This window comes from Protopterus annectens, chromosome 2.part0, assembly GCF_019279795.1.
Source record: "Protopterus annectens isolate FY-2018-M chromosome 2.part0, PAN1.0, whole genome shotgun sequence".
Taxonomy (NCBI): domain Eukaryota; kingdom Metazoa; phylum Chordata; order Ceratodontiformes; family Protopteridae; genus Protopterus; species Protopterus annectens.
In genome coordinates, this window is record NC_056728.1 from 16,443,282 (window position 1) to 16,455,343 (window position 12,062).

Consider the following 12,062-nt stretch of genomic DNA (forward strand, 5'->3'; position numbering starts at 1 on the left):
TCAGGAAGCCGATGCCATTACATCAGTTTTTCTTGCCCTAATTGTCAGGAGCCCCCAATACGGAGCTAGGTTATGGTGGAAGAACACCACCAGTAGAAAGTAAATACCAAAACTTCCTTGTAAGAGAGAGAGACAGAGAGAAGACAAGGGGGATGGTGGACTGCAACAGTGAATACACTCAAACATCTACATTTATGGTAAGTGTACACAACTGTACTATGTTCTTCGTGTTTCACTGTTGCATTCATCACATTTGGGTTGATTCCCAAAACTGAGGAAAAGGGTGGAGGCAGTCAAGAGGACTGGGAGCTGGCTATGATGCCATGCAAGACTTTGGTGGCAAAGCCTGCCCTGGATTTGGAAAATATAGGCAGGTGGTAATGCTTGGTGAAGGTATGAACAGATGTCCATGTTGCAGCCTCTAGGATGCCCCTGGTGGGGACCCCACTGAGGAAAGCTGCACAGGTGGAGGTTGCTCTGGTGGAATGTGTCCTGACCCCCTTGGGGGATGTTTCCCGTGCTGTTTGTAGCAGAAATGGATGCAGTGTGCTTATCCATTTGGAAATTGTTTATTTGAATATGGTCTTGCCCTCTGCTCCTGCAGCGAAGCTGACTAGCAATTGATTAGTTTTTCTAAAAGATTTAGTCCTGTCTAGGTAGAATCTGAGCTGTCTGTGCACATCCAGAGAGTGCAGAATCCTTTCCTCCTTGTTTTGTGGGTTAGGGAAAAGGGTGGGTAAATGAATGAATTGGTTGAGTGCCACACTGGACACCACTTTTGGTATGAAGGATGGGTTAGTCCTGAGGGAGACCCTGTCAGCATGGAAAACAATGAAGGGCTCTACAGCCATAAGTGCTTGTAGCTCTGATACTCTTCTAGCTGAAGTAATGGCCAGAAGCAAGACATCTTCCAAGAGAGAAATGTTAACTCTGCTGAAGCTGCAGGTTCAAAGGGGGGCAGGGTGAGCTTTTCCAACACAAAGTTTACATCCCAAGCTGGGGTAGGAGCTCTTCTGGGTGGCCTCAAGTTGTTAGCCCCTCTTTGGAACTGTTTGATGAGAGGGTGTGAGAAAAGAGGTGGCTCTGTGCTGAAATGAGCAGAGATGGCAGATGCATGAATTTTAATAGAAGAGAAGGATAGACCCCTGTGTAGTAGGTCTGCCAGGTAATCCAGAATGAGAGATAGGGAGGGCTGTGCCTTTCCGGCTCCCTTAGCCTGGATCCAGATGCAAAACCTTTTCCACTTGTCAGCATAAGACTTTCTAGAGCTGGGGCATCTGGCCTCATGTATAACATCTAGAACTTGTTTGCTTAGACTGGCAGCTTGAGGAGAGGTCAGGGAATAAGCCAGGCTGCCAGATTGAGGGTCTGCAATTGGGGATGCATGAATTCTCCATTCCTCTGGGTCAGGAGTGTTGGGATCTGAGGTAGGTGCCATGGTGGCAGGTGTAACAGGCTGCACAGCAGTGGGTACCAGTGCTGGCGTAGCCAGTCTGGGGCAATCAGGATTGTCCTTGTTTTTTTCCTCCCTTATTTTGAGCAGTACCCTTGTAAGGAGCGGTAGTGGGGGAAATGCTTAGACCAAGAGGTTTACCCACTGGAAGGATAGAGCATCCACTTTCCAGGCCTTGCTGTGAGGTTCCCTGGTGCAGAATTTGCTGAGCTGATGATTGGAGTGGGAGGCAAAGAGGTCGACCTTCAGGGTGCCCCATTTCCTGGTTACAAGGGTGAAGGTTCTTTGGTCTAGCTGCCACTAGTGTGGGTTTAGCAGGTTTCTACTTAAGTTGTTTGCCAGAGAGTTTAGACAGCCTGGCAGGAATTGTGCTAACAGGTGTAGCTGTATGGCTGAGGTCGTGTGCCAAAGGGTCATGGCGACCCTGCACATGCTTGTTGATATACCACATCACCGTGGTGCTGTCTGTTTTGATCAGTACAGGCCCCTGGGGAGAGTAGGGGTCTGAAAGCTATCAGGGCATGCTGAACAGCTAACACCTATTTTTGGCTGATGTGCAGATGTATTTGATTTGGGCTTCATTGGCCCTGAATGCACCTGCCGTGCAGGTGTGCACCCCAGGCATAGTCTGATGCATCTGTGGTGAGGGTCTGAGTGGCATGGGGTTGTGAAAAGGGAAGTCCCTTGTTGTGGTAGCATGCTGCTGCCCACCAAAGAAAATCCTTCATTAGACAAGGTATCATTGGTATAAGAGTTTCCAGGTCTTGAGAGTGCTGACACCAAAGGCTTTTTAAGGTACCATTGTAGTTTCCTCGTATGCAGTCTGACATATGAAATGAGTAGAATGCAAGAAGCCATGAACTCTAGAGCTTGCAGGATTTTCCTTGCGGATAACTGGGTCCTGGTGGCTAGCTGAGAGATGTAGGCTGTCAGGTAGGATTGTTTTTCTCGTGTAAGGAATGCCATTAGGGATGCTGTGTCCAGGCTTGCTACCAGTAATACAACTTTTTGTGGGGGCACTAGTTTGGATTTGTTTTTGTTGATAGTATACCCCAGGGAGGTCAGTAGGTCCTTTACAAAGGTCAGGTGCTTTAGCAGCTTTTCCTGACTGTCTGCCTGAATCAGACAGTCATCTAAGTAGGGGTACATTTAAATATTTCTTTGTCTGCAAAAAGGAATGGTGGGAGCCAGACATTTTGTGAAAACTCTGGGAGCAGTAAATAACCCAAAGGGAAGCTCAGAGAACTGAAAGTGCAGTGATCCTGCCCTGAAACGTACGTATGTCCTGCATGATTCTCTGGCTGGGATGTGTAGGTAGGCCTCTTCTAGGTCTAGGGTGGCTAAATAAGCATCCTTGGAAAGCATAGGTAGAAGCTGCTGGAAAGTGAGCATTTTGAATTCTGGTATCACCAGAAAGGTGTTTAGAATGGATAGATCGAGGATGGGGCACCATGTGCCCTCTTTTCTGGGCACCAGGTAGAGTCTGGAGTAGAAACCTTGGCCTATCTGTTCTGCAGGAACATGCTCGATTGCCCTCATAAAGAGCAGGGAAAGGACTTGCTTTTTGGCCTCTGCCCACTGGTTTGGGGGAACATCTGGGAACCCTTTTGGGGTTGGCAGAGTGAGAAAATAAAATTTGTATCCCTGGGACACTATGTTGAGGACCCAGCAGTCGTTGGTAATGGTGGCCCAGTTGCTTGCGTGGAAGGAGAGTTTTCCTCCTAGGGTCAAGAGCAGGTGGGCAGAGGGAGGGGGTGGCAGTGTAAAGTCATTGTGAGTTTTTACCATAAGGAGGTGGCTTGGCACTCCCTAGTTTTGAAGACGAGGAACTCCATTGCTTAGATCTCTGCATTCCCTGGGGCTGTTGTCTGGGGGGCCTGCTTCCCCTGGGTCTGGGCTGAGCTGACCTGCAGGGGGCAGGAAAGGACCAGTGCTTGGAGAGGCAATGCCTACTGAATCTCAGTGGCTGGACCTGTAAGAAGTCTTTAACTGTCTGCATAGATTTACCTTTTTCTTCCAACTTTTTTAAGCCCTCTTCTGCCTTGGTGCCAAATAAGTTGTCTTTGTGCAAGGGTGCGTCCAATAATTTGGATTTGATATGGTCTGGCAAGGTCTGTTCCTTAAGCCAAGCATGCCTCCTAAGGACAGAACCAGTGACTGCTGCCCTGCAAGATGCTTCTAGGGCATCAAAACCACATTGTAAGGTGTGCTTAGTTGCTTGACTTGCAGAATGCATTAACTCTTGTAACTCTTTACTTTTTGCACAAGCAGGGAAAGAAGACATTTTTTGTTTAAGAAGTTCCATGGTATGTTGCTGATATTTCAGCACATGGAACAGACAATTCTGACAATTTAATGCTCTAATAACAAGAGTAGCAGAGGTGTATACTTTTTTACCCCATCTGTCTAATGTTCAGGAATCCCTATTTGAGGGGGTGGGATTTTTAGCTGAAGTTGCTTTGATTACTTTAGGTCCTTGAGAGATGACCTTGGGGTCAGCAGTAGGATTTTTGAAAATAAATTTGTGAGAGTCAGGGACTCTATAGTACCTGTCAGGTTTCTTGGGAGCAAGATGGAGGGTTGTCAGGAGTCAGACTGGATTCCATAAAAACATCATCCACAACATCCAGGACAGGAGGAATGGCCAGAGGTCTGTGCTGTGAAAGATCTAAGAATTCCCTGAGTCTCTTTTTTGACTCAGGATAGTTCTGACATTCCCATTGAAAATGCTCTGTTAAAGTATGTAGGGTTTCCCCAAAGGAAAAGTCCTCGGGTGGAGATGCTGAAGGGATGGATTCCTCTGCATTAGAATCCTCATAAGCAGAGAGGGGTTGCATATCTTCATATTCAGATGCATCAGAGTCATCAGAGTCTTGTTCAGAGGAAAACTACTGGGGACAAGTCTCTTTTTCTTTTGGAAGGGGTAGCCTGTCTTCCCCTGATAAGCATTATAAGGTCTTCTACCATTTTAAGCATTTGATACTGAGGCAAGGAAGCAGGTGCCTGAACTTGAGTCGTCAGTTTTTGGGTGTGGCTCGTACCCTGGGCCTTAGAAACACGGTTGTTTTCAAAAAAACTGTAGACGTGAAAGAAGTCTTTGGTCTGTGTCGAGTATCGGTTGTGCGAAGTACTTCCTCAGAAGCCGGTGCCTGCTCAGCAGCTCCGGACCCATCCAAGGTAAAGACATCTGCAGGATCCTGAGTTGAAAAGCGAGCATCAAGAGCTGCAAAAGCACCTCACTGAGGACTGGAGAACTGACGACTAGCTAAACGGAAGCATTGTCAGCAGTCTTGGACCTGTGCGGTCTGTCACTGTCTTTATCCTTACATTTTTTCAGAAGATCTGTTGTCGGATGGCTTTCCGAAGCCATATCAGGATTTGAGGACTAAGAGCGAAATTATCTAGCTACAATAAGGGCCCAAAGAAGTATAGTTCTGGCGTTGAACAAAGCACAAAAGTGACAGTGGGGGACATCGTGGTCTGGGCCTAAGTAAGTTTAGCAGTAAGAATGAAAGTCTCGGTGTGGTATTTGCTTTCCACAGGCAAGACAATTGTTAACTTTTTTTTATATCAGTTAGATCAAGAAAAAAGGATCCTCACTGGGGTACTTAGCTTCAGAAGACTTCAACTTCAATTCAGAAATGAAAAACTCAGGTAGCGGCTGACCAGCACTCATGCAAACTCCTTCTGCGTCAGGCTCCTCTGCAAGAAAGACTGGTGTAATGGTGTTGGCTGCCTGATTTTATACCGCTGATGACCTGACATCAGTCCTGGAGGGACAGAAACTTACGCATAAATACTAAGCCTCTGGTATTCAGGCCGACTGGGGGCCTTTGTGTCTTTGTGAATTTAGAGAAAGCATATGACAGGGTGCCTAGAGAGGAGTTGTGGTATTGTATGAGGAAGTCAGGAGTGTCAGAAAAGTATGTAAGAGTGGTACAGGATATGTACGAGGATAGTGTGACAGCGCTGAGGTCTGCAGTGGGAGTGACAGATGTGTTTAAGTTGGAGGTGGGATTACATCAAGGATCAGCTCTGAGCCCTTTCTTATTTGCAATGGTAATGGACAGGTTGACAGACGAGATCAGACAGGAGTCCCCGTGGACTATGATGTTTGCAGATGACATTGTGATCTGTAGTAAGAGTAAAGAACAGGTGGAGGAGACTCTGGAGAGGTGGAGATATGCTCTAGAGAGAAGAGGAATGAAGGTCAGCAGGACTAAGACAGAATATATGTGTGTGAATGAGAGGGAGGACAGAGGAGTGGTGAGGATGCAAGGAGTAGAGGTGTCGAAGATGGATGAGTTTAAGTACTTGGGATCAACAGTTCAGAGTAAACGTGAGTGTGAAAGAGAGGTGAAGAAGAGAGTACAGGCAAGATGGAGTGGGTGGAGAAGATTGTCAGGAGTGATTTGTGACAGACGAGTACCAGTAAGAGTGAAAGGGAAGGTCTACAAGAGGGTAGTGAGACCAGCTATGTTATATGGGTTGGAGACAGTGGCATTGACAAAAAGGCAGGAGTCAGAGCTTGACGTGGCAGAGTTGAAGATTTTAAGATTTGCACTGGGTGTGACGAGGATAGACAGGATTAGGAATAAGTATATTAGAGGGTCAGCCCAGGTTGGAAGGTTTGGAGACAAAGCCAGAGAGGCAAGATTACATTGGTTTGGACATGTGCTGAGGAGGGATGCAGAGTATATTGGGAAAAAGATGCTAAGGATGAAGCTGCCAGGTAACAGGAAAAGAGGAAGGCCTAAGATAAGGTTTATAGATGTGGTGAGAGAGGACATGCAGGTGGTTGGTGTGACAGAGCAAGATGCAGAGGACAGGAAGAAATGGAGACAGTTGATCTGCTGTGGTGACCCCTAACAGGAGCAGCCGAAAGAAGAAGAAGAAGAAGAAGATGAGGTATGTTCCTTGTAATGAGGTGCACTTGAGAAGTATGCTCCCCAACCACCACCGCCACCACACAAAAGCACACTTTCCCATGCAAAAGATCTTCTGATTTCTCTTTTCCAGACAGTCTCATAGGCAGGGGCTATTCCCTGTTCCATTGGAGGGGCTTAACTTGCCAAACTAGATAAAAGTTACAAGTTGAGACAGTCATGTGTTTTGAATTGTTTAGTATAAAAAGTTGCCAATTTGCAAATGCCACTGGTGATAGAAGCAAGGGAGGTATCAATGTACAGATATATGAGCATTCAACTTAAATGTAGATGTTTAACTTCACTCGTCTCTCCTGAATAAGCCCTACTGATTTTTCACTGTTTTGGTTTATGTTGTGTTGGCTTCTCTCCGTATTGTTTTCTGTAGTTGTCTGTTGGCTTGCTTGATTGACTGGTGTCATAGTTTACAACCTTTGAGCAATAAAAACTGTACCACAGGAGCATGTCAGAGGAGCAACATCATAGGTTTTAAAACAGATGTTCCTCAGATAATACACCACTTATGGTTAGTGATAGGGATTCTTTGTATAGGCTTATTTCAGTTATTTAATAATTTATGTACCTTTACACAGTTCTAGTTTTATCTATCTATCTATCTATCTATCTATCTATCTATCTATCTATCTATCTATCTATCTATCTATCTATCTATCTATCTATCGTGCATTTGTTAACCGGGAAAGTCCACTGGACACAAGTCCTTTTTCAGTAGAGGCCCGGGGAGAAAATCTTCAGAAATTAACAAACAAAAACAGGTAATATCTAGAAATAAATCTTAACATATCTAGAAAACAGCAGTCAAAAATTTAGTTAGACATAGATCAAATGACATATAAGGTTGAAAATACAGACATAATAATACAATTAGTTTGATAGAAAAATTATTACATCATTACTAGCGTCACAAGAGTTAGAAGACGATCACATCATTAGTTATGTCGCCTACCTAATAAAAGCATCAACATAAGATTATTAAGATTAAGCTAGAATCTCCATAAAGATTATTAAGACTAAGTTAGAAACAACTATACATTTTAACTACATATTGTGTATAAAATACCATCCCAGAGCCTAGACCTATTAACACTACTTAAGGTGCAAGAGGAAGTCAGGTAAGAGGAGGAGTGTTGGTTATAGTGGAGGAGGGTATAATGTGGAGGGACATCTAACTTGGTGGGGTACAGGAGCACAGACAGTTGTTACTGAGAAGGGCTTTTAGTGATTGTTTAAACTGTGTAAAGGAAGGATTAGTAGTTATATCACTGGGTACAGAGTTCTAGATTTTTGACATATAATTAGAGAAGAGGGTGCCCCCTGCTGTATTATTAGATTTAGTTACTTTGAGAAGAAATCTGTTACTGGAGTGAAGAGTCCTATTATTAGTGTGAGGGTGAAGTAAGTTTTGTAGTGCAGGGGGATTTTATCTGGTTGATACAGAATTTTATGGGCCAGAGGAAGTTGATTGTAGTGCAAGAGTTGGGGGAGTTCCTTCCAATTGAGCTGTGTTAAGGATGAGCAGTGGTGAGTTCTAAATAGGGAGTCTGAGGTGAATCTAGATATTTTGTTATAACAGGATTCAAGCTTTGCTAAGTCTGCCTTTCTAAGGTTGGTAAGAATGGGTGAGGCATAGAGGAGGGTAGAGATAAGGTGAGTGTGGGATATGTTGCTTTTATTTGTTTGGAGAGGAATTGTCTATGTCTATAGAGGGTACCTAGTTTTTTTTTGGACTTTCCTGATGGTCTGGGAGATATGAATATCAAATCTGAGATTATTATCAATCTCTATGCCAAGGAGTTATGGTGTGCTCAGTGGGAGAAACAGAAGTTTTGTTGCTGGAAGTAATGTTAAAGGTGGTAGTTAATGAGGTGCAATTAGTCGGTTTAAAGAGCACCAGCTTGGTTTTACCAGGGTTAAGTATGAATCGGATATTGGAAAGCCATGCTTCTATAGAGAGGAAAGATTGTTGTGTTAATCTGTGGAGTTCCTGTAGTAAGAAAGCTGCACAAATTAACGTAGAATCATCTGCATATTGTATGACAGATGCATTGGGAGTAGAGGAGTAGTGCTTGCTGGTATAGAGGGTGAATAGAAACGGGCCTAAAATGGAACCCTTAGGCACACCAAGAGTGACTGGAAGAAGGGGTGAGAGTTTCTGCTGCCACAGTACTGCTTGTTGGTGGCCAGCTAGATAGCTTTGGAACCAGGCTGTGGAAGATTTAGCTAGTCCTAATTCACATAGCTCTTTGATAAGTATGTCATGTCTGACCTTGTCAAAGGTCTTTGAGAGGTACAGAAAGGTAGATACAAATTTACCACTGTTTCTGTGTGTGTTAACTATATTGGTTAAAGACAGAAGGGAAGTGGTGGTATTATGGGAAGGGGCGAAAGCCATGCTGAGTGTTTGACAGAAACTTATGTGAATGTAGGTAGTCTATCATTTCGGAATGTATGCACTTTCCCAAGATTTTTGCTAAAGGGGATAGTATTGCTGTTGGTCGGTAGTTAGTAAGTTCTGTGGAGTTACCTCCTTTATGAAGTGGGATTATATGAGATATTTTCCAAATTTTGGGGACCACGGATTCAGAAATTTCTGGATTATGACAAAAAATAGGAGGAGCAAGGCAAATACAAATTAAAAAATCATAGTGCTGTATCTAACTTTTACCAGCTGAAAAGTGTGATGGGTGTTCAAAAGACTCAAGTACGAAAAAAAATCAATCCACCTAATAAGCTTGGCACACAAATCAAGGCTAAAACATGAAAATGGTTAACTAACAATGAACCCCATCTTATCATCTATCAAAGTACAATTGTACGGGCAAGTACAGGGTTTCCTATTTATGGTTCTCAATATCCCTATGTCCAAGTTTTTGTTTTTTTCTGGGTACTGCATATAACAGGATTCTGCTGTTCCTGTCATTATGACCCAGCTAACATTTTGCAAAGTATGCATATCCTTCTAAAGCCATCCGCCATCATCACTGCCATCCAGCACTGATCCAGTCTTTGCATCATCCACAAAAAAACTCTACTTTCACTGTTTGCCACAGATCTGATAATGCGAAGCAGAGTGAAATGGTTGTCACAGCAACAGAGTACTGGTGTGTATCCTTGTAGGAGACTACAGAAACAAACAGGTGATGCTTACAGCTCTACCAGTGCTGGTCATCTTGAATACTTGGTGCAGTTCTTAAGGACACAAAAGGAACTGGGCATTAGGATGCTTGAAGACACACAGAAGAAAGACAGCATAAGGGTCCATGGGAGAGAAGAAAATGGTTATGACCAGAGACTAAAGATCTGAAGTCCAAGATGGCCATTTCCCTGAATATTCCCTTTGCTATAAGGTATGGTGATTTTGGTGTGGTTTCAAAGACATGCATCTGGAGCATTTCGCCCCAGGCCTTCAATAAAAATAGGCTCTGTCCTAGTCGGACTTTACCGGTCAACAAATGTTAAATAAATAAATGTGTAAGTGTTTGGGAGACAGTTGCATCCATTAAAAAGAAAGATGCTTAAAAGAGAAGAGCAATGTTTGAGATCCACTCTTCTCCTGGATTTTCTGTCTTTCTTTTTTTGGCATGTTGGTACTCGATATTTCGAGGGCTGACACTGCATCAGGATGCCTTCTTAGATCTTCATTGTTGTGTTTTTCTTTTCCAACATAACAAAACAAAATAATCGTGTTGGTTTTATGGATTTGTTTTGCTATCACCCTTTCTTTTGGTCTCTCAGCTCCCATCTTTTGGTCTCTCAGCTCCCATCTTCACCCTATCTTCCTTAACATATCCCTAGACTCATATTTTTTTGCTCTTCATTCACACCTTCCTGCAAATCATCACCTTTCTTCAAACTATTATTCTTAATGCCAACCATGCACAGCAAGGACCTGTTTATCTTCTGCAGTGCATTAGATATTTTTTATGGCCTTGAACATGCTCCCTTTAACACCCCTAGAATTCAGCAGCGAGCAAATGGACCCACTCTATCCCCAAATTACACTATCATGTCTTTCTAATTTCTTCAAAGATCATCATCCCAGAATCAAAATCCATTTTCCCTTTCAACAAATGTACACCCTAACATGATTTCAGACTAAACTATACCATTTAGTGATCATGTACTGTACATTCATATTTGCAAATATTTATAGCTTTACAACGAAATAGCTTAATGTAAATCTCCAAACTTCTCATTTTAGGGCAAGTACTAAAACAACTGTATGTTTAAATAGTTTATAGATTTATTTACAATTGATTTAGATGGATTTAAATGGATTTAGAGAAACCATATGACAGGGTGTCTAGAGAGGAGTTGTGGTATTGTATGAGGAAGTCGGGAGAAGTATGTAAGAGTGGTACAGGATATGTACGAGGCTAGTGTGACAGCGGTGAGGTCTGCGGTGAGAGTGACGGATGTGTTTAAGGTGGAGGTGGGATTACATCAAGGATCAGCTCTGAGCCCTTTCTTATTTGCAATTGTGATGGACAGGTTGACAGACGAGATCAGACAGGAGTCCCCGTGGACTATGATGTTTGCAGATGTCATTGTGATCTATAGTGAGAGTAGGGAACAGGTGGAGGAGACCCTGGAGAGGTGGAGATATGCTCTAGAGAGAAGAGGAATGAAGGTCAGCAGGACTAAGACAGAATATATGTGTGTGAATGAGAGGGAGGATAGAGGAATGGTGAGGATGCAGGGAGTAGAGGTGGTGAAGGTGGATGAGTTTAAGTACTTGGGATCAACAGTTCAGAGTAGCGGTGAGTGTGGAAGAGAGGTGAAGAAGAGAATACAGGCAGGATGGAGTGGGTGGAGAAGAGTGTCAGGAGTGATTTGTGACAGACAAGTACCAGTAAGAGTTAAAGGGAAGGTCTACAAGAGGGTAGTGAGACCAGCTATGTTATATGGGTTGGAGACAGTGGCATTGACAAAAAGGCAGGAGTCAGAGCTTGACGTGGCAGAGTTGAAGATGTTAAGATTTGCACTGGGTGTGACGAGGATGGACAGGAATAGGAATAAGTATATTAGAGGCTCGGCCCAGGTTGGAAGGTTTGGAGACAAAGCCAGAGAGGCAGTATTACGTTGGTTTGGACATGTGCTGAGGAGGGATGCAGAGTATATTGGGAAAAAGATGCTAAGAATGAAGCTGCCAGGTAACAGGAAAAGAGGGAGGCCTAAGATAAGTTTTATGGATGTGGTGAGAGAGGACATGCAGGTGGTTGGTGTGACAGAGTAAGATGCAGAGGACAGGAAGAAATGGAAACAGTTGATCTGCTGTGGCAACCCGTAATGGGAGCAGCCGAAAGAAGAAGAAGATTTATTTATAATACAGAACTAAATATTACACAGCCACTGCAACTCACCTGGCATTCAGCTGGTCTTGCGTTGCTTTTATCTCGTCCTTATTCCTATGGTCAGTGTCTAGCAACTGGCATGCAACATCATTCACTGCAGATATACGTGATGCCAGATTGTTCATTTCTGGCTCCAGGGTCTCAAACCTATAACAATGATGTATGAAAAAAATTAATACATGAGTTGGATGACAAAAAGAACTAAGACACACAAACAGACCACTAGAGAGATAAAAAAAGAAATCATAGCTGTACTAAGTATCCCCAGGCAGGGACTGAAATGGATCCAATAGGATCAGTGCTCTACCC

The 12,062-nt window shown here is 43.5% G+C and overlaps 1 protein-coding gene across 2 annotated transcripts in view; it reads right to left on the reverse strand.

Annotated features, from left to right (window-relative positions):
• LOC122792927 (spectrin beta chain, non-erythrocytic 1-like) overlaps nucleotides 1-12,062 on the reverse strand; it is a 1,986,067-nt gene that overhangs the window by 408,877 nt on the left and 1,565,128 nt on the right. For both annotated transcript variants that reach the window (XM_044060498.1, XM_044060499.1), the window contains one exon: nucleotides 11,763-11,900. In XM_044060498.1, coding sequence (XP_043916433.1) covers nucleotides 11,763-11,900 — 138 coding nt within the window. The remainder of the gene's footprint in view (nucleotides 1-11,762; nucleotides 11,901-12,062) is intronic.